Source organism: Lipotes vexillifer, unplaced genomic scaffold (genome assembly GCF_000442215.2).
Source record: "Lipotes vexillifer unplaced genomic scaffold, Lipotes_vexillifer_v1.1 scaffold371, whole genome shotgun sequence".
Lineage (NCBI taxonomy): Eukaryota > Metazoa > Chordata > Mammalia > Artiodactyla > Lipotidae > Lipotes > Lipotes vexillifer.
The window spans coordinates 4,695,039-4,713,961 of record NW_006786304.1 but is presented as its reverse complement, the minus strand read 5'-3'; the positions used below and the strand labels follow the sequence as shown (position 1 = coordinate 4,713,961).

The 18,923-nt window shown below is 53.1% G+C and overlaps 1 protein-coding gene across 5 annotated transcripts in view; it reads right to left on the bottom strand.

Moving 5' to 3' along the window:
- Window positions 1-11,162: 11,162 nt before the first annotated feature.
- Window positions 11,163-18,923, bottom strand: part of DYRK1B (dual specificity tyrosine phosphorylation regulated kinase 1B) — an 8,740-nt gene continuing 979 nt past the window's right edge. The window contains exons 2-12 of one of the 5 annotated variants that reach the window (XM_007458666.1): window positions 17,357-17,520; window positions 16,192-16,311; window positions 15,914-16,102; window positions 15,383-15,530; window positions 14,228-14,514; window positions 13,354-13,500; window positions 13,132-13,272; window positions 12,785-12,820; window positions 12,505-12,700; window positions 12,005-12,111; window positions 11,163-11,909 (exon numbers count right to left, since the gene is read on the bottom strand). In XM_007458666.1, the coding sequence (XP_007458728.1) occupies window positions 11,538-11,909; window positions 12,005-12,111; window positions 12,505-12,700; window positions 12,785-12,820; window positions 13,132-13,272; window positions 13,354-13,500; window positions 14,228-14,514; window positions 15,383-15,530; window positions 15,914-16,102; window positions 16,192-16,311; window positions 17,357-17,419 (1,806 nt within the window). In that variant the 5' untranslated portion in view covers window positions 17,420-17,520 and the 3' untranslated portion in view covers window positions 11,163-11,537. Of the gene's footprint in view, window positions 11,910-12,004; window positions 12,112-12,504; window positions 12,821-13,131; window positions 13,273-13,353; window positions 13,501-14,227; window positions 14,515-15,382; window positions 15,531-15,913; window positions 16,103-16,191; window positions 16,312-17,356; window positions 17,807-18,777; window positions 18,916-18,923 lie in introns of those variants that run through there. The other 4 variants (XM_007458664.1, XM_007458665.1, XM_007458667.1 and 1 more) reach the window with 4 other exon arrangements.

Genomic DNA, 18,923 nt, shown 5'->3' with positions numbered 1-18,923 from the left:
AAAAAAAAAAAAAAAAAAAATTAACTGAGCAGGGGAGGAAAAGGTGCAGAATATGGATGGAACAAGAATGGCCGCATGCTGGTTAACTGCTGAAGCTGGGTGATGGGGTGTTCATTAGACTTTTCTCTCTGCTTTTGTTCATGTTTGAAATTTTCCCTTAAAAAGAAAAAGTTAAAAGTGTTTCTCTTTGCAAGTAATTGGGGATGTTGAAAACATTTTTGGCAACTAGAAAAGAAAGTCATTTAACCTCTTCTGAAAAGAAGAAATTGCAGTATTCAGAACCGTGAACATCTCAGGGACCTCCCTGGAGGTCTAGTGGTTAGGACTGCGGGCTTCCACTGCGGAGGGCCCGGGGTTCAATCCCTGATTAGGGAGCTAAGATCTTGTTAGCCATGCCACAAGGCCAAAAAAAAAAAAAAAAAAGAAAGAAAGAAAGAACATGAGCTTCTCCTTTAAGAATGGAGTCCAGGTCCAGGAGGAAGGGGGTTGAAGGCACAGACAACAGAACCAACGGTATTCCTGGGTTCAAATCCCAGTCCTACCACTTACTAGCTCTGGAACCTGAAGCAACTGAGTTAAACTCTAAATGCGTCACTGAAAAACGGGGATCATGACAGCAGCTGCCTCCTGAGGGCCATGTGAGGTTATTACTGAATTCATACATGCAAAGGGTATCCCCTGGTGCCTGGCATGAAGCAGCGCCATGTAAAGGTGGGCAGTGATTATTAAAGCACGTGCCAGCCAGATGTAAAGCTGCAACAGGTGTCAAAGCAGATGCATCCATAGTTCCTTTACACAGAATTCACTGATACCAGAGGATAAGACAGGAATTCTCCCAACACCAAAGTACTTTAGTAACCTTCCTTTAGACGTACAAAATCCTTTTCTACAAGTCAGTTGTTCCAAATGCTTGTCAAACACCGTGTAAATGACATAAGTCCTGTCTATAATGATAACTGTGAAAATTGACGGTAGAAAGTTCCCTAAGTTGATGTGATTTCGAAAGGAATCTTACAAGCACTCCTCCGAAGTCCAGTCTGGGGTGACTGTTACAGTGTGCTGAGAAACACACCTCTGTTCTCTTCCTGCCTGGCAGGATTCTGTAGGTAACACAAATGATTCTTGAGACGTCTCTTCCTCTTAGACTCAAACAGCATGTGACCTTTTCCTTGTTTAGTTAACTCTCTCTCCCACGACAGCTCTTGGTGTGTTATGTTAGTAGTCAGCGAAAACGTATTTGTTGCCAAAAAATTTTGCAACTCCCCTACTTCCAACACTCAGAAATGACCACTGGTTACATCTTGTTCATCATCTTTCCAGATGATGTCTGGGAGTGTTTCAAGGTAATATGAGTGGGAAGAAAGTGGGAGGTGTGTGGATTGGGCAGCGATGGCTGGGCTGAAGGTTGCTGGGGCCAAGAGGGGGTCCGTGCCGAGGCCCAGGTGAGAACACTGGCCATGCTCAAGGGAAGAGAGGAAGTTCAGCGTGTCTGCAGCTCAGGTGGTCAGGGAGACAGGCTGAGCGACAGTCAGGGACCAGATCACACCAAGTCTTCAGCGTTAGTCTGAGGAGTTAGGCCTGGGTCCTAAGGACTCTGGAGAAACATGGAAAGGCTTCAAGCAGGAGGGCATGATCAGTTCTCTTTCACAAAAATCCCTCAGCTGTCAAGTGGGAGGGGGGTTAAACAGTGAGATGGGAGGCCAGGCAGAGACAAGGTGGGAGAGGACAGGGTTAGACCAAGGCAGGGCCATGAAAGGTGAGAAGGGGCAGGTGGGAGAAACATCCAGGAGTCCTAGTGGTCAAGCTCTGGAGGATGACGGGTTGGGCCGCAGGGTGGGGATGGGGAGGGAGGCATCAAGCAAGGATGCAGCCCCAGGCTCTCTCTGGGAACCTGGGGTGTGGAGGAACCACCCCTAAGATAGGGACCAAGAGGAGGAGCAGGTTTGCAATGTGGGACAAGGTGAGTATTAGGGGCTCAGGGGTCACCTGGCCTGAGGGCAGGATGGGGAGAGAGGGCTTCTTGAGGCCTCGGGACCCTGAGGTCTGGGGCCCAGGGAGGAGGTGGGGCTAAGGGCAGAGAGTGGACATCATCAGCACAGAGACAGGAAACAGACCACAGAAGAGGGGAAGACGGCGCGGGGTGGAAGGAGAGAAGAGCCCCCCAGAGTTAAGAGGTCGGCGAAAACAGGAACTTCTTGCAAAGAAGCAAGACACAGGAGAAAAACCAGGGGACAGGATTGTCACAGAAACCCAGGAGAGAGTATCCTTATGGAAGGTGGGAATGGCCAACACTGCCAATTCTTGCCAAGATGGCCCATAAGATGAACACAAAAACACCTGGCCCACTGAGCCAGGTTTCTCATTGCCAGAGAAAGAAGTTAACAAAGAAAACGATGGGGGAAGGTGAGAACGAACCCTCTGGAGCTGGATTAGTCAGAGATAGATAGCAGTATGGACTGAGGTATATTTTTATACACAGATATCTATATCTATACACACACACACACACACACACACACAGAGAGAAGTATAGACGTGTGTATACATGGGCTTGTACACATACATTTTCCCCAGCTCTGTCAGCTGAGAGGGACTAGAAATAAATAGGAAACCTCAGCAGCAGTGACCACACTCAGTGTCCAGACCTTGGTTTCTAATACCATTCTCTATCAAAGGAACCAGGGCTCCCTGGAAAGGGGCTGATTCTAGGGCTGGGGTAAGGAAAATGCAACGTAAGCCTGGAGCATCTCACGGTGCCAAAAAGTAAGGAAGTGCTCAATGAAAATAAAAGAATAAAAAGAAGAAAGAATACAGAGCCAAACTGAAAGAGCCCCTAGGGCCAAAACTGGAGCAATTTGAGTGAAAAAGTTAATTATGATGTATTGGGTTATACCCAAAGAATAAAATAAATACCCGCGAGTCCATACTGATATAAATTAATGACTGTACAAATAAAATAAACGGGGTAGAAGGGACAAACCTTCCTACAGAAGAATTCCCAGTAATTAATGTAGGAGAAATGAGGAAAATAGAAAAGTATCATTAGAACACCACAGAAATGATTTTTGCAGGCACGGTCCACAGATGAATGCCAAAATTAGTGGGTGGAACTTTGAGGAGAAATAGGACATTTGCACAGCCTCAAAGGATCTTCCCCTGTTTATCAGTTACTGTAGTGGTTCTGACAATATGAACACAAATTCTTTCATATTTTCCCTCCAGGAACTGGAGCTTACGGGCTGGATTTTGTGACCTGCTTCTAAACAGCGTAAGGGAAGGGAAAACCTGTCAGGTTACAGTTGAGAAACCTGGCGGACACGGCTGTAACGAAGGGATCCGGGTTACCATCACCTGAGTGATATTCTTCCCCAGACGTACAATCCCGGTCTAACCATGAGAAAAACATTAGACAATCCCAGACTGGGGGACATTCTACAAAATACCTGACCGGTGCTCCTCAAAACTGTCAAGGTCATGGAAAACAAAGACTGAGAAACTGTCACATATTGGAGGAGACCAAGGAGACAGGATGAATAAACGCAACAGGGTACCCTGGATTGCATCCTGGAACAGAAAAAGAACATTAGTGGAAAAATGGGCGGAATGTGAACAAAGTCGGGAGTTTCAGTAGTAGAATACTAATCAATGCTCATTTCTTAGTTTTGACAAATGTACTGCAATTAAGTAAGATGCTAACATTAGAGGACGCTGAGTGTAAGGTATATGGGAGGTCTCTGTACAATCTTTGCAACTTTTCTGTAAATCTAAAGTTATATAAAAAAAATTTTTTTAAGTATCTACTAACTGGGCTACAAGCAGTCACCAGCAGAGTCCCTAACTCCCTTCATCTGACTCTTCAGGTCTCATCTCATGGGGTCTCTACTCCAGGAAGTCCTCCCTGATACCTTCAACTAGGTCAGGTGCTTCCTCTGGGCTCCCCCTTCCCGCCCTGACCCCATCTGGTAAGGGGTTGTCCCCCCACCGCCGATGTGTGCTCTGTGAGGGCAGCATGGAGGCTGTCTCAGTCATCGCTGTGTGCCCCTTACTGTGGGAGCACCCACAGGTGGCAGAAGCTGTGCTGGATCCCCACCACCTTCCCAAGCTGACCCTAACCCTTCTGAGCCAGAGCCTGCCGGACCCCACCTTCCTGGTTTCCCCTGCCCCATCGCCCAACCCAGGACGAGTCTAAGGCTACGTAAATGGTCTGTCCCACCCACCTACCAAAACAGGGTCAAATCATGCCCAACGCCTGCCCATAATACACCAACTGTCAGGGATACTGTGTGAATGTCTGAGGTGACCGCCCAGTCCACAGCCCTCCCCAGCAGACAGACATCACTGTAGGACTCCTCCAGCTACAGCGGGTTGAGCAAGATTGGATGCTGGACCCCAGCAATCCGAGTTCTGTCTGGGGGAATTTGGAATGGGGACAGAAAGGTTGTGGGGTACTGCACTGGAAGGTCGCATAGAGTCAGGGCAAGAGCCCACCCAGGGCCAGCCCAGCTGCCTGCAAACAGAGGAAGCAGCAGATGCAAAGAGCAGCAGAGACCACAGGGCCTGGGGAAGGAGGGAAGCAGAGTCGCTGCCCCACGTCCTGACTCTATTCTGTTCTCAGGAGGCCCTGGTCCATTTCTTTGTCATCACCGCAACCAATCCATTGTGGGTTCTGCCTTCAAAATGCATCCAGACGACCGCTCACGCCTGCCTATGCCCTGGTCCGGGCCACTGTCATCTCTCGCCTAGATGACTGCAGTAACCTCCTCACAGAGCTCGCTGTTCCCACGCCCAGACCTCTGTTCCATCCACGCTCCCTTCCTTAGTGATCTCATCCTGGGCCTCACTACCATGAAAATGCCAACGGCTCCCAAGTTTATATCTCCAGCCCAGAACTCGCCCCTGGATCCCAGACTCCTGTATTGTGGTGATGCTCATCCCACTGGGATGCTTACCATGTCCACAGGCTCCCTCAGCCCCCGCCCCACAGCTCAGGCTAAAAATCTTACAGTCGTTGACTCCCCTTTCTCCCCCCACACCTAAATCCTGCCCACTCCTTCCTTCAAATTACACCCCCAAACCAACCACATCTGCCCACTTCCACTGCTACCACGCCGGCCAAGCCACCATCGTCTCTCAGCTACACTAGTGCAGCAGCCTGCTCGCTGGAGCCCTGCGTCCACCTTGGTGCCCACATGGCAGCCAGAGGAATCCCATTAGGACGTGAGATCACATCACTCTTCAGCTCAGGACGCTCCAACTGCTTCCCATCTCACTGCCAATCAAATTCAAGCCCTTCCCAAGGCCCACCCAGCCCTGCATGCCCCCTTGCCCTCATCTCCTTCCTGCTCAACGGGCTCAGTCTGGTCCAGTTCACTCCTTTCTGCCCCTCCCACACACCGAGCACACCTCAGGGCCTTTGAACTCGCTGCTTTTTCCACTTGGAATGTCCTTCTTCCCAAAGCAGGCGCACAGCTGGCTTCCTCCTTTTTTGTCAGGTCCCTCCTGCAATAACATTTCCTCAAGGATATCTTATTGAACCCCTCCACCTAAAACAGCAGCTCTTGTCACTCTCTATCCCTGCCCTCAGCCTTCATAGCTCATATCACTAATATTAATCTTTAAAAATCATCTACCTTCGGGGCTTCCCTGGTGGCAGTGGTTATCTATCCCTGCCCTCAGCCTTCATAGCTCATATCACTAATATTAATCTTTAAAAATCATCTACCTTCGGGGCTTCCCTGGTGGCGCAGTGGTTAAGAATCCGCCTGCCAATGCAAGGGACACGGGTTTGAGCCCTGGTCTGGGAAGATCCCACATGCCGCGGAGCAACTAAGCCCGCGAGCCACAACTACTGAGCCTGTGCTCTGGAGCCCACGAGCCACAACTACTGAGCCCGTGAGCCACAACTACTGAAGCCTGAGCACCTAGAGCCCGTGCTCCACAACAAGAGAAGCCACTGCCATGAGAAGCCTGCGCACCGCAATGAAGAGTAGCCCCCGCTCGCCGCAACAAGAGAAAGCCCACACACAGCAACGACCCAACGCATACAAAAATTAAATAAATTTATTTTTAAAAAAAGAATCTACCTTCCCCACTAGAACGTAAGTTCCACAAGGACAGGGCTTTTGAGGGTCTTGTTCACCATTATAATACAAGCACCTAAAACTACTTTAAACAGTATTCCATATCTGATGAAGCAACAAATAACAGAACCCAGGAATCAGGATGTTGGTTCCAAGTAACAGAAAGCCCAATTTAACTGGGCTTAAATGATTAAAAAAAAAAAAAAGATTTATTGGATTCCCTAATAAGAAAGTCCTGAAGTAACTTATTTCAGGTGAAGCCTGATCCAGCACTTGACAACATCACCAAGGACCTGATGCCTTTCTGTCTCTCCACTAGGCCTTCCAAGAAAATAGCTTCATCCTTGTGGCCACAACACACTTGGATACATGCTCTGTTGTAATTATCATCCCTGCTGTATATTAGATGTTTGCCCCCCGTCAGACCCTGTGCTCCTCACAATAGTCCTCTGAGATGAAGAGTATTATAATTTCCACTTTACAGTGAAGAAATTGAACCTCAGAAAGGTGAAGTCACTTATTTAAAATCATACCACTAGTAACTAGGTTAATAACGCTCTAATTCCTTTTACTATCACTTCTCTAACAATTATGGAAATTTTAAGGCTGAGGAACATGCTGCTGCTAATAGCTGTCACATGCTCAGCACTTACTATGTGTCAGGTATCTTGCTAGTACTCCACTAACTTCTCTGTGCCCTGGTTCCCTCATACATATAAAGGCAATAATAATATTACCACATAGAATGACTATGAGGATTAAATGAGCTAATACATAAGATGGTAAGATCTCAAAAAACATTCGTTTGTTTCAGTTAGCTATTGCTGGGTAACAAGTCATCCTCAAAACACAGTGGCTTAAAATAGCAACCATTTATTTGCTTCTGATTCTGTAGTTTGGACAAGGCTCTGACTCAGGATGGCTCATCTCAACGCCACATGGTGTCAGTTGGGAGCTGGGCTAGACTATCTAAGATGGCATCACTCACGTGTGATTTAGCACATCGGCTAAAACGGTGGAAGAGCTGGGGGATGACTGGGCCTCTCTCTTTCCACATCTCTCTCCAGTGGGGGCGCTGGACTTCTTTCCGCGGTAGCCCAGGGCTCCAAGAGAGTAAAAAAGCACAGCTGCCAGGCCTCTTAAGGCTCAGGCCTCCCAACCCTCAGAGCATCACTTCTACCACATTCTGTGGGTCAAAACAACTCACAGACCAGCCCAGATAGAAAGGGAGGAGGAGACTCCACCGCTTCATGGGAGAAGCAGGCAAGAACACGTGGCTGCCTTTAACAGCAGCCGTTTTAATCTCATGGTCACAGCCTCCTCACTGGTCTGTCTCCGTCAGCCCTCAGTCCCCACACAACAGCCTGAGGGAGGTTTTAACACTCGGAACTGACCGTGCCTGCTTGCGCCGTTTAAACTTCCTCCACAACTTGCCACTGCATGTGGGGTAAAGGACACAGACTCCTTACGGGATCCACATGGTCTGGCCTCTTGCTCCCCCTCAGCCTCTAGGTTCCCAGCACCACACACACACTTAGCTCTTAACAGAGTAAATGCCCACCCTATCACCTCAAACCTCACTTCCTAGGGTCCAGATTAGACTTCCTGTCAGGTGCTCTTATGACACTCTACCTTTCTTTGTAATTTCATATTTGCGTGAGAAGCTGCCAATCTGAACCTCCACCCCGGAGACTGTGAGCTCTCTGGGGACAGGGAAGCTGTTTTGTTCTCTGCTGTATTCTCAATCCTGAGCACAAAGCCGAGGCAAGATGAAATGTTTGTTCAATGTCTGAGACCTCAGAAAACTTGAAGGCAGCCCCTTAAGGTTCTGTGCATAGGGGATCAACAGAGTCCCTAGAATGCTAGGATCAGGAATTGTACTACTGAAATCATCCATCCATCCATTCAGTAAATAGTTATTGTGCCTGTACTACATGTCAAGAGCTCTTCTAGGTGTTAGCATGGAGTAGACAAAAGCTCCTGCCCTCATGAAGCTCATAATCTACTACGGGGGGGGGGGGGGACAGACAATAAACAAGATAAATAAATTATGCAACGTGTTAAGCAGTGGTATGATTAATGCTAAGGAAAAAGTTAAAGGGAAGACAGATATGAATTTTTTGTTAAATTATTTATTTTTGGCCGCACTGGATCTTTGTTGCTGTGTGCGGGCTTTCTCTAGTTGCAGCGAGCAGGGGCTGCTCTTGTGGTGCACGGGCTTCTCACTGCATTTTGGCTTCTCTTGTTTCAGGGCACAGGCTCTAGGCACGCAGGCCTCAGTATTTGTGGCGCACGGGCTTAGTTGCTCCGCGGCACGTGGGATCTTCCCGGACCGGGGCTCGAACCCGTGTTCCCTGCATTGGCAGGTGGATTCTTAACCACTGCGCCACCCGGGAAGCCCAGATACAAGTATTTGTGGCACCATTCTAGAAGGGTGGTCAGGAAAGATCTCAAGGAGAAAGTAACATCTGAGTAAAGACCTAAAGGAGATGGTGGTGAGCCTTGACTATTCGGGAGAAGAGTGTTCAACATAAAGAGAACAGGAAGTGCAGAGGCCCTGAGGCCAGTGTGGCTGGAACAGAGGGAACAAGGAGAAGGGAGTAGATGATGTCAGACAGGCAACAGGGACAGATAATGCAGGGCCTTGCGGGCCATGGAGAGGAACGTGGCATTTACTTTCTGTGAGATGGAGCCACAGGGTACCGAGCAGGGGAGGGATGTGACCAGGCCCAGGTGTTCACAGTGTCCCTTTGGCTGCATGTGAGAAACAGTGGGGAGCAAATAGACCACTGAGGTCTAGGCAGGAGATAAGGGTGGACAGGGCCAGGGTGACAAGAGTGGAGGTGGGAAGAAATGGTCCGATTCTGAATATACTTTGAAGGTATTTGCTGATGGACCAGACATGGATAAAAGACAAAGAGGGGAACCAAGGACAACTCCCAAGCTTTTGGTCTGAAGGACTACAAGAATGGAGGTGGCAGAATGTGGGAGGTACACGTTTTTGGGAAAAAACCAGGAGTTCAATTTCGTAAAGATTACTCTCAATATCTCTAGATATCCAGGAGGAGATTATCATGTTGGCAGTCAGTCAACAGGCCAGGAGAGGGGTTCTGGGCTAGAAATAGAAATTGGGAATATATATTTCCATGCTCATCATAAATTCCTCACAGGACCCACATGATTTGACTCCTGCTTATGTCCTGAGGTTCATCCTGCACCTTGCTAAGTCAATAGTTCACACACAAATCCTGAGCCCTCCACTTCCTAGCCATGTGATCCTGGGCAAGTTACTTAATTTTCTCTACCATTAGTAATCTTATTTGCAAAAGAGAGATCATAGTAGTGCCTGCTTCCTATGACCGTTCATTCAAATAAAAAGTTTTATAATCATTTTTGATATGTCAGGCACCGTCCCACAGTGCCGGAGAGACCCCTTTCGCGCCCGTCTTCGCCTCCCTCTCCCACACAGCCTGTGAACTCAGCCTTCTGGAAGTCTCCCCCACAGACACTCATCCTCCCCTCCCATCCAAGGCCCCTGCCCTGCTGCATCCCCGACATCTCCTGCCTAGGATACCACAGCTGCCATCCTGGGCTCCCAGACGCTAGTCATTTTCCCGTCAATCTATTCCCAGCTGGCAGCAAATTGGGCCCCTTCCCTTCTGGAAAACCCTCCGTTGGCTCCTCACTGCCCTCAGGACAAAGTCCAAACTCCTTAAAGAGCCAACAAAATCTTCCACAATCTAACTCACACAGCACTTTCAGGAAGATTTCCACCAACACCAATCACCTGCAGGTCATTCACACACCAGGCTATTTCTCATCGTTGCCTTTGCGCAAGCCATTCCACCGCACCACCGCCACCCCCAAACGTCCCTCCGTCTTCAGGTCTCAGCTCAGACAGCACCTCGCCCCCCACCCCCGTCCCCCGCCGGCAAGGTTTCCCTACCGGTGCCGGGCCTGGGTTCTCTCCGCGTTTCACGCTGCCTCCGTTAGCGAACACATGCAGGCCCGTAACGGGGCCTTTGCCCGTCTCTCCTATTGACTGGGGCTCCCCGCGAGCCGGGCCCAACACAGAGGCTAGTGACGCCCAACGTGGTGGGGCCGCTTCGGGCCTCCGCGCTTACCTCCTGCTCGGTAACTATGAACGCCAAACCTGCACGCTCTCCCGACACAGCGCAGTCACCGACCTTCCGCAAGACTTAGAACTCAATACTCCCGCAGAGTCTGGCCAAAGCCACCCAATCACGGCCTTCTCCTCCTCTACAGCCCGCCTTAAGCATCCGGGGCCCCGGCTGCTTCTGACTTCCCATTGGCTACCTGAGAACCCGCCACTAAACATGTGAGCGAAAGGAATCCTGGCCCTTGTAGTTCAGCAACGAAAACGGGGAGAAGAAATTGCCAAATAGAACTCCATTTCCCAGGAAGCCCCGCGCCCCGGTGGCGGGGGACGATACCATTTGAACCTGGCGGCTCTTGATTGGCCGGTTAGAGACAGAAGTTTCCAAATTACTATGGAAACAGGCCCACTTACCTAGAACCCCGGGACTTACTTTTTGCCTGAAAATCTTAAAATGCTTTGCTCCACAATGGTTCCGAAGAGTGAGACAAGACGTGTGGTGGTGGTGGGGGGGTAAATTCTGTACCCACTGCCTGCCTGCCATTCCCCAGGCGGCACCAATAAGGCCTGCTACATGCACTCAGCACCTACCGGATGACTGGCAAAATGAGCCATGCCTGTGCAGACTCTGTGGAAGCCCTGGCTTATTAGGGCAGAATCTGATGTCTCCCAGAGACAGGCCAGAGCTGGGCCTTTACCTTTCAAGGTCTCAGTGTACCCTAGAAAAAGCAAGTGTGAGCTAGCATCCTATCCAGGATTTCTGTCTAGATTTCCACAGCCCCAGACCTCCCGCAGTCCCATGCCTGCATCAATAGCCATAACCTCCCCAGGGACCAGGGACCCATCCCACACGACAAAGGTCTTCCAGCACCGCCCCCCCCCCCACTTCCCCAAACACCATTCCCCACCACGCCTCTGAGGGCTGGGTGAGGGGAGCCGAGGGCCTGCAAACGCTCAGGCGGGAATGTGAGAAAGCTCTTTACTGGGGGGTACAGCAAGGAGGAGCAAGGCCATCTCCCCCTACCTGCCCCCACCCCCTCCTAGGGCCCTGGGGTGAGAGGGAATCTCCCCCTCCCCGCACTGGACCACCACTGTCTTTGGTACAATAAATAGAAAACAAGGGGAGAGAAGGGACCAAGAGTCCAGTCCTTAGTGGGGAGGTGAGCCTAAACCCCTCTCCTTGAACCCCTGCCCCAGGCCCCAATCAGTGCAGGCCTCACCCACCCCGGCTGGGTAGCAGCAATTCCAGTCAAGGGGAGAGATGAGGATGGGAGCCCAGGACCCCCAGATTGGGTGGGGGGGGGTATGGCTTCAGGAGGGGCCCCAGGGAGGGGGCAGGGTCATGAGCTGGCTGCCGTGCTCTGGGGTATACCACAGAGGCCCAAGTGCGGCCCCAGAGTGGCAGGGTCATCAGGGGGTGGGAGGGGTGGACGACCTCCTGTCATCCGAGTCCGGAGGGCTGAGGCAGCCGGGTGCTGGGGGGCAGGCGCTGGGTGAGGCTGGGAGCAGTCCGGAGGGCCGCCCACCAGGCTCACGTCCATCAGCTCCGGGGGTGGTGGCGAGGTTGGTGACGGGGGACGGCCAAGGCATCGGGGTTGAGGGGGTAACTGGGCCCCGGCCCCTGGCAGTGATGAGGCAGAGGCAGGGGCCTGATGTGTCTTGTGCGGCACATCACCCCCTGCCCAGGGGCGCAGTGGCTGGGAGGGCGGGACCTAAAGGAGCAAAGGAACAGTTGGTGATGGAGACCTAGGTCCTGAAGCCCCAGACACTCCACCATCCACTTCCAAAGTCCCCAAGGTCCCATTACCTGGGGGCTGTTCATCTCACAGTCAGTGACGGGGGGCCCAGGGCCCCCACAATATCGGTTGCTATAGCGGTAGGTCCGGTTGTCACTGGAGGAGCCACTGGAGCCTCCTGGAAGTGCCAGGGGAAAAGAGGAGAGGCCTTAAGCGAGGAAAGGTAGGGCTGAGTTTTCAGGTGGCTGAGTCTGGTTCATGGTCCCGGCCCAGGTCTGGGCTTTGGGGCCAGCACCCAGTCGAAGGATCAGACCCAATTTTGAGATCAGGGGTCAGAGTTCAGTTTGGGGTGTCAAAGAGTCAGAACCAGTTTTAGAGATCTGAACCCAAGCTCAGTTTCAGAGACCAAATCAGGGCCAGTCTGAGCTCGCCTACCCCACCCATTCTGGAGTTGAGGATCATGCAGTTTCATAGCTCTAGGTGAAGGCCCAGTGACAAGGTCCCCCCCAGATCAGGCCAAAGCAGAGCTGCCCCGACCCCTGTTCTACCCCATCTGGCACTGAGCACCCACCAGAGCTGGAGATGGAGCTGGCGGTGCTGGAAGAGGGGCAGGTATCGAGGGGCGCGGGCGAGGTGGAGGCACTGCTGCCTGCCGGGCCCGTGTTGGTGGCCTCATCAGCCGTGCGGCGGAAGAAGCCATGCTGCAGAGCCCCCAGTGGGCTGATGCGGGCGGCGGGCTCATACTCCAGCATGCGCAGCACCAGGTCCTGGAAGCGGAGGTAGTCGGCGGGGCTGTGGCCCGGCTCCCCCGCCCGCCGGCCCCCGGGCCCGCCCGTCTGCACGCCCAGCACCTCCTGCAGCCGCCGTGTCCCGGGGCCCTGGTAATCCTGGCAGGGGGAGGTGGGAGGGGGGGCAAGAGAGTGGCCGTCAGTGGGTAGGAGGGGCAGGGAGACACACACGGGGAAACAGAGGCACAGGAGAGAATGTGGAAAGAGAGGAGCTAAGAAGAGTTGTGGGGTAGGTAGTAGGAGAGATGGGGTGGGTGGGGGAGGAAGGAAAGGACAGACGGGGTGGAGGGAAGAGGAAGGAAAGGAAAGACACAAGGGAGGGGAAGCAGGGAGAGAGGGAGGAGGGAGCCCCAAGTGTGAGAGTGAGGGGCCACCGGGGTAGGAGGAGCGGCATGGGGCAGGGGCCGCACCTTCCTGAGTTCCTTTGTCCTTCGCAGGGTCCAGCCACCCCCAGGCAGCCGCTCAAAGTACTTTCGAGCCTTGGGTGCCTGGTCCAGCATGGGGGCTGGTGGGATGCCCAGCACCTCCACAATCCGGTTCATCTGGTCCACCTGAGAGCAGGCAGGCAGTCAGGATCATCAGGCCGGCCAGGCCTCCACCCCCTCCAGCACACCCCCTCCTCAGGAGCACACCTCGTTGGAGCCACTGAAGAGGGGCTCTCCAGTGTGCATCTCCACCAGGATGCAGCCCAGGGACCACATGTCAATGGCCAAGTCGTAGGGTGTGCCCAGGAGCACCTCGGGCGAACGGTAGAAACGGCTCTGGATGTACTGGTAGATCTGGGGGAGGAGAGAGGGCAATAGTCAGAGGTCCCGCCTCCCCAACTCGCACCAGTGACACCCCCACAGCTAGGAGGACTGACTAAGGACAGGTCTCCTGCCCCCAAAACTGGGGACGGGGGTCTCCAAACCCTGATGTCATCAACACCAGCCTTCCAGGAGTCACTCTGCTGGCCTAATCTGATCCTGATCTCCATTTCTGCTGGCCTGATCCTGAGCCCCTCTTGGTCACCAGAGGCTGGGAGTCTGTAAACCTAGGCCCTTCCCACCCTCCCAACTGGACACTTTTCAAACCACTACCAGCATCATCTTAAATGCCAGCTCACAGGAAGCTGCAAAGCTGAAGAGCCCCACCCCCTTCCATCCCCAGCTTTAAGAGCACAGAGTAAACAAAACTTTGCAAACTGCCACGCCAGGCTCAAAGCCACCCAACTCCCCCTCTCCACCCCTACAATCTGGCAGCCTCAAAACTGGCTTGTTCTCCCAGGCTCCACTCCTCTTTCCTTCCAGCAGTATACCCTGTGGCCCTCTCCTTCACCCACTGGCCCCACCCTCCGTACCCGCAACACACCCCCATCCCAAGCACTATCCCTCAGGCATCAGCCACTTCAAGCTGCACATTACGATCCCATCCCCTCCTAGCCTCGCCCCTTGGCCCCAGGCCACCAGTTGCCCCCGCCCACAGTCTGGCCACACCCACACCACTGGCCCCGCCCCGGGGCCGCACCCGCTGGCCAAGCTGGCAGGAGCTGCCGAAGTCCACGATTTTGATGGCGCTGCGCTTGGGGTTGCAGAGCAGGATGTTCTCGGGCTTGAGGTCGCAGTGAATGATGCTGAGCTCGGGCGTGGCCAGGAAGAGCAGCGCCGTGCAGAGCTGCTGCGCTAGCTTCCGCGTCAGGTTCAGCGAGACGCCACGGAAGTGCGTGTTGCGCAGGAGGTCGTATAGGTTGTAGGAAAGCAGCTCGAACACCAGGCACAGGTGGTTCCGGAACATGAAGTGCCGCTTCAGGTGCACTGCCGGGAAGAGGACGGAAATGGGCCGAGGGAGAAGAAACTGAGGCTCAGAGAGGGCCAGCAGCGGCCTGGGGCCCACGCTCATAAGGAGAGAGGCTGGAACCAGATCTGTGTCTCTGCTTCTGGAGCACAGGCCAAACTGTGGTGTCCCCACAGGTACCAGCTGCCAATCAGGATGTTTTTATATGTCTATAACTTGATTCACACAGGAAGTTAATTTTCTTTTCAAGTCTCTGTCAAACTTCCTGATTAAACCAAAGAGAAAGTTTCCATTTGGTGCTGATGGGTTTTTAACACCATCCTACACTTCCTCATTTAATTTTATAATCTTGTTTTAGTCTCAGTTCTGTTTATTTTTGTGACAAGGGATGCTTGCTTTCCATTTACTGTAAGGTTGTATATTTTCCTTTTAAAAGAAATGCACTCCTTAAATTCACTTGCTTTTTCTAAGAGGAATCAGTACAGGAAAGAGGAAAAAGACTGCATAGATGTTAAGAGTAAAGGCTCTGGAGTCCACTGCCTGGTCAGATTATAGCTCTACTGAGTACAAACACCGTGACCTTCTGCAAGTGACAGCACCTAAGTGCCTCTGTTTCTTCATCTCCAAAAGCTGTGGGCAATGATAATGGGGCTTCGGTGTGACTTAAACAAGTGACTTTATGTAAAGTTCTCACAACAGAGCATGACCCTTAGTGAGCACTGGATAAACTCTGCCCAGCATTCTCATGTGAAGAGGGTAGACATCCTGGAAGCGGCAGGAGAAATCTCTGATGTCAGGGAATTACAGACCAAAGCCCGCCCTGAGGACACCAGCCCCTTCCTGTACTGAGGGTGGCCCATCCCCAGGCGGCTCTGCCCCAGGCCTCACCTATATAGTATTTCATCTCTGTGTCATGCTGGCTCATCAGCTCCAGCAGCCGCAGCTCAATCTGGGCCTGGTTCAGGAAGGCCTTCTTGTTCTTGATGATCTTGATGGCCACCAGCTCCTGGGTCTGATGATCATAGGCTTTCACCACCTGTGACCACAGGCATGTCACAAAGTGAGGGGATGGGGGCGTGGAGGACGGAGCCAGGTACCACCACTCTTCTCCCTCCAGTAAGGAGACCCACCAATATCACCATCACACTAATAACTCAGCTGGAGTGCTCACCAACAGTCAGACACGAGTGTAAACACTGGCTATGAGATAACACAACAACCTTATGTGGAGAGTCCTGTTATTTGCACTGTTTTACAGAAAAGGAAACTGAGGCACAGGTAACCAAGTGATTGCACTGGGGTGAGTGGCCCAGCACGGAACTTGAAGCCACTGAACCACACTGGCTGTGTGGGTCAATATCAGTGGGTGCCCGTACCTCCTAACCCCTGGATCAGGGTCGGGTGGGGGGCATCCCGCACCTGGCCAAAGGAGCCTTTGCCAATGAGTGAGTCAATCTCATAGCGCTCCAGCCAGCGCTCGCCACTGCGCACGATGTAGTCATGGTTGTCATCGTCATAACCGTGGTTCAGGACCTTTTTCTCCTTCTTGGTGCTCGAGTCCTGAGGTGGCACCTGCTGGGCCCGCCGCTTCTTCTTCGCATAGTATACCTGCCCGGCCGGCCGGGAGACGAGGACTGATGAGTGACCGATGCCAGGACCCCTCAGCACCCAGCCGGTGTCCCTCACCCCCTGCCCACCTCATTGATGTGCTTGTAGGTCTTGATGAGGTCCACGGAGAGCTTGCGCAGCGGGGCTGAGGTCGCGTCTCGGAAGGCCAGGGGCAGCCTCCGCGGCAGTAGCCGCCCATCAGGCAATACCTGGGGGAGGCGGGGTGACGGGTGAGCACTGAGGACAGGCCTTCACCTCTGACTTCAAGGGGGAGAACTGCATGGGCAGCTGGTGCATCATTTCCACACACATTATTTAGTTGGCCACTGTCTGACAACCCCACTAGAACAGAAACTCCCCAAGGGCAGAAACTTTACCTTGCTCTTGCTTTATATCCCGTGCCTGGAGCAGGCCTGGCACATAGCGGGTGTTCATTAGAAATTTGCTGAGTGAATGAAGTGAACTATTTACCCCTGATCTTTCATCACATACCTTTACTCTTTTCTAAACCTCAGTGGGTGAGGTCGGATAGAAAACCTGGGCTCTGACCCTCCCAATCCTTCACCTGAGACCATCCATTTTGGGTATCCCATGTTGAGGAGCTCCCTATCTTGCTGTATCCTCATCCCTTGGGGCCTTCCTAACCCTCACCCCCCACTCTGTGCATCTTTGATCAGTTTTCTCATCCTAAGGATCTTGGATCTGGGTCCAGCACCCTAGACCACCTACTCCATCCTGCTTCCAGCTCTACAGTTTAGAGCCTTAACAGTCCACCCTTGAAGGTCTTCACCCTGCACCCCCAGGCCTTGCTGGCTCCAGGACCCTGCAGCTCAACCTTCTTCCCTTTCAACCCCTCCAGATCTTTCACTCTGGAGTTTTTTTTCCCCTTAATGCACATTTATTGAGCGCTTACTATGTGCCAGACACTGTCCTCAGCATTTCCAATTGCATTTCATTAACTTGTTTAATCCTCACAACAACCCTGTGAGGTAGGTATCATTATAGGCCCCATTTGACAGAACAGGAAACTGAAACATGGAGAACCTAAGTAATATAACCATGGTGCCAGGATTTGAACCCAGGCTCTCCAAACCCTGACTCCGCCAGCAACTCCTCTATACCTTCCACTCCCATGGCACCCTTCATGCTCCTGGGAGGCTGTCTTGGGCAACCACCCATCTTTTCGGCCCCAAGATCCTTCTATCCCAGCCTCCCTCAACCCCCAGGCAGGTGAGGATCCAGCTGAACACGTACCTGCGTGTGCTCCTGGGGCCCCGGGAAGCCAGAGAAGGGACCATGGCCCGGTGGGACGGCCATGGTGGGCTCAGAGGGCCGCAGGGGAGTGAGGCCTGGAGCGGGAGCCCGGCCGGGGGGCGCCTTCTCGCATCCTGCACCTCGGCTGCCACCGCCGCTGAGACCTGAGAGCAGGCGGGAGGCGGGGGAACAACATGGAACAAGGGGATGTGTTGGGCAGTACCAAGCGGGAAAGAGGTGGACAACGCAGAGAAGCCAGGGCACAGAGTGAGGAAGAAAAGGGTACAACACAGCAGCAGGTGGCAGTGAAGAGAGGGGACAGAGAGAAGTGGCAGAGGCGGGGCACAGCGGAGTCCCCAACAAATGATTACCAAATAAATGAAGCAGGCAGCACAAAGAGAGGAACATGGAAAAGGGAATGATTGGGAGCCAGGCAGGGATGTGGGCCATGACGGGAAAGGACAGAAAGACACGAATAATTGCAGGGGAGGAAGAGAAGGAGAGAGAAACCACAGACAGTATAGGCAGTAGGGTTCACTCTTCTCTCCCCATTTCTACTCACGGCCCTCCCCAGGGCCCCTCACACAAGATCCCACCATCCTGTAGTCTTCCCTAACGTCATGACCTCATATTACCACAGCAAGGTCCCTCCACTTCAAGATCTACCCTTCCCAGTTGGTCCCCCAATCCAGAGAACTCTAAGATCCCCCCAAACCACATGAGAGTCTTCTGGGCCCCCTCCAAACCACAGCAGGATCCTCAGGGACCTCCTGATCACACCAAGGTTATCTGAGGACCCCTTCACAACAGGGTCCTAACCCTATGACATTCTCACCCACCAGGGTACACCCTTCCCAGGGGACCCTCCCCATATGGTGCTAAGACCTCTTCCCTATCATTTCCTCTCACTGGGGACCACCCCTCCGTAATTTCCCAAACCATATTCCAGTTCCCCCATGCCACACCAGGGCCCTTCCCCACATCACTCCAAGCCCCCGCCCACCCCCAATCAAGGCCCACTCCTTCTGATGGAAGCAAGGGGGAAGCGTTCCTTCCCACGGTTCAGTGGATGGTCCTCGTCTCCCCTACCCTGGCTCCTACCCCCACCCTCCCTAATCGTTTTTCCTGTCAGGGCCCTTTCTCCAGTCACTGCTCTACACCAGGGTCAATCCACAACTGTGCCCATTCCTAGAAGGCCCCCATAGGTAAATTCCCCAAATATCACAGAGTTCTCCCCTTCCAGAGCAACTATCACACCAAAATCCTCTCCCCACGGGCCTTCTCCCGTGTCAGTCCTCTTGCCCTATGCCAAGCCTTGCCACTCCACGACCCCTCCTCTCTCTTGGAGCTCCCCCACAAAACAATCTCTTCCTCGGGGCCCTCCCACACCAGGACCCTCTCTCCCAGTCCCCACCCCCTACCCGGGTCGGGGCTGGCGCGCCCACGGGGGGCTGGGGCGCGGTGGGGCCCCCAGTGGGGTGGGCGAGCGGCCAGCATGGCGGCGGTGTCTGTGGTGAGAAATCGGCCGCCTGTCCCGGCCCGGCCGGCCCGGCAAGCCCCCCGGCAG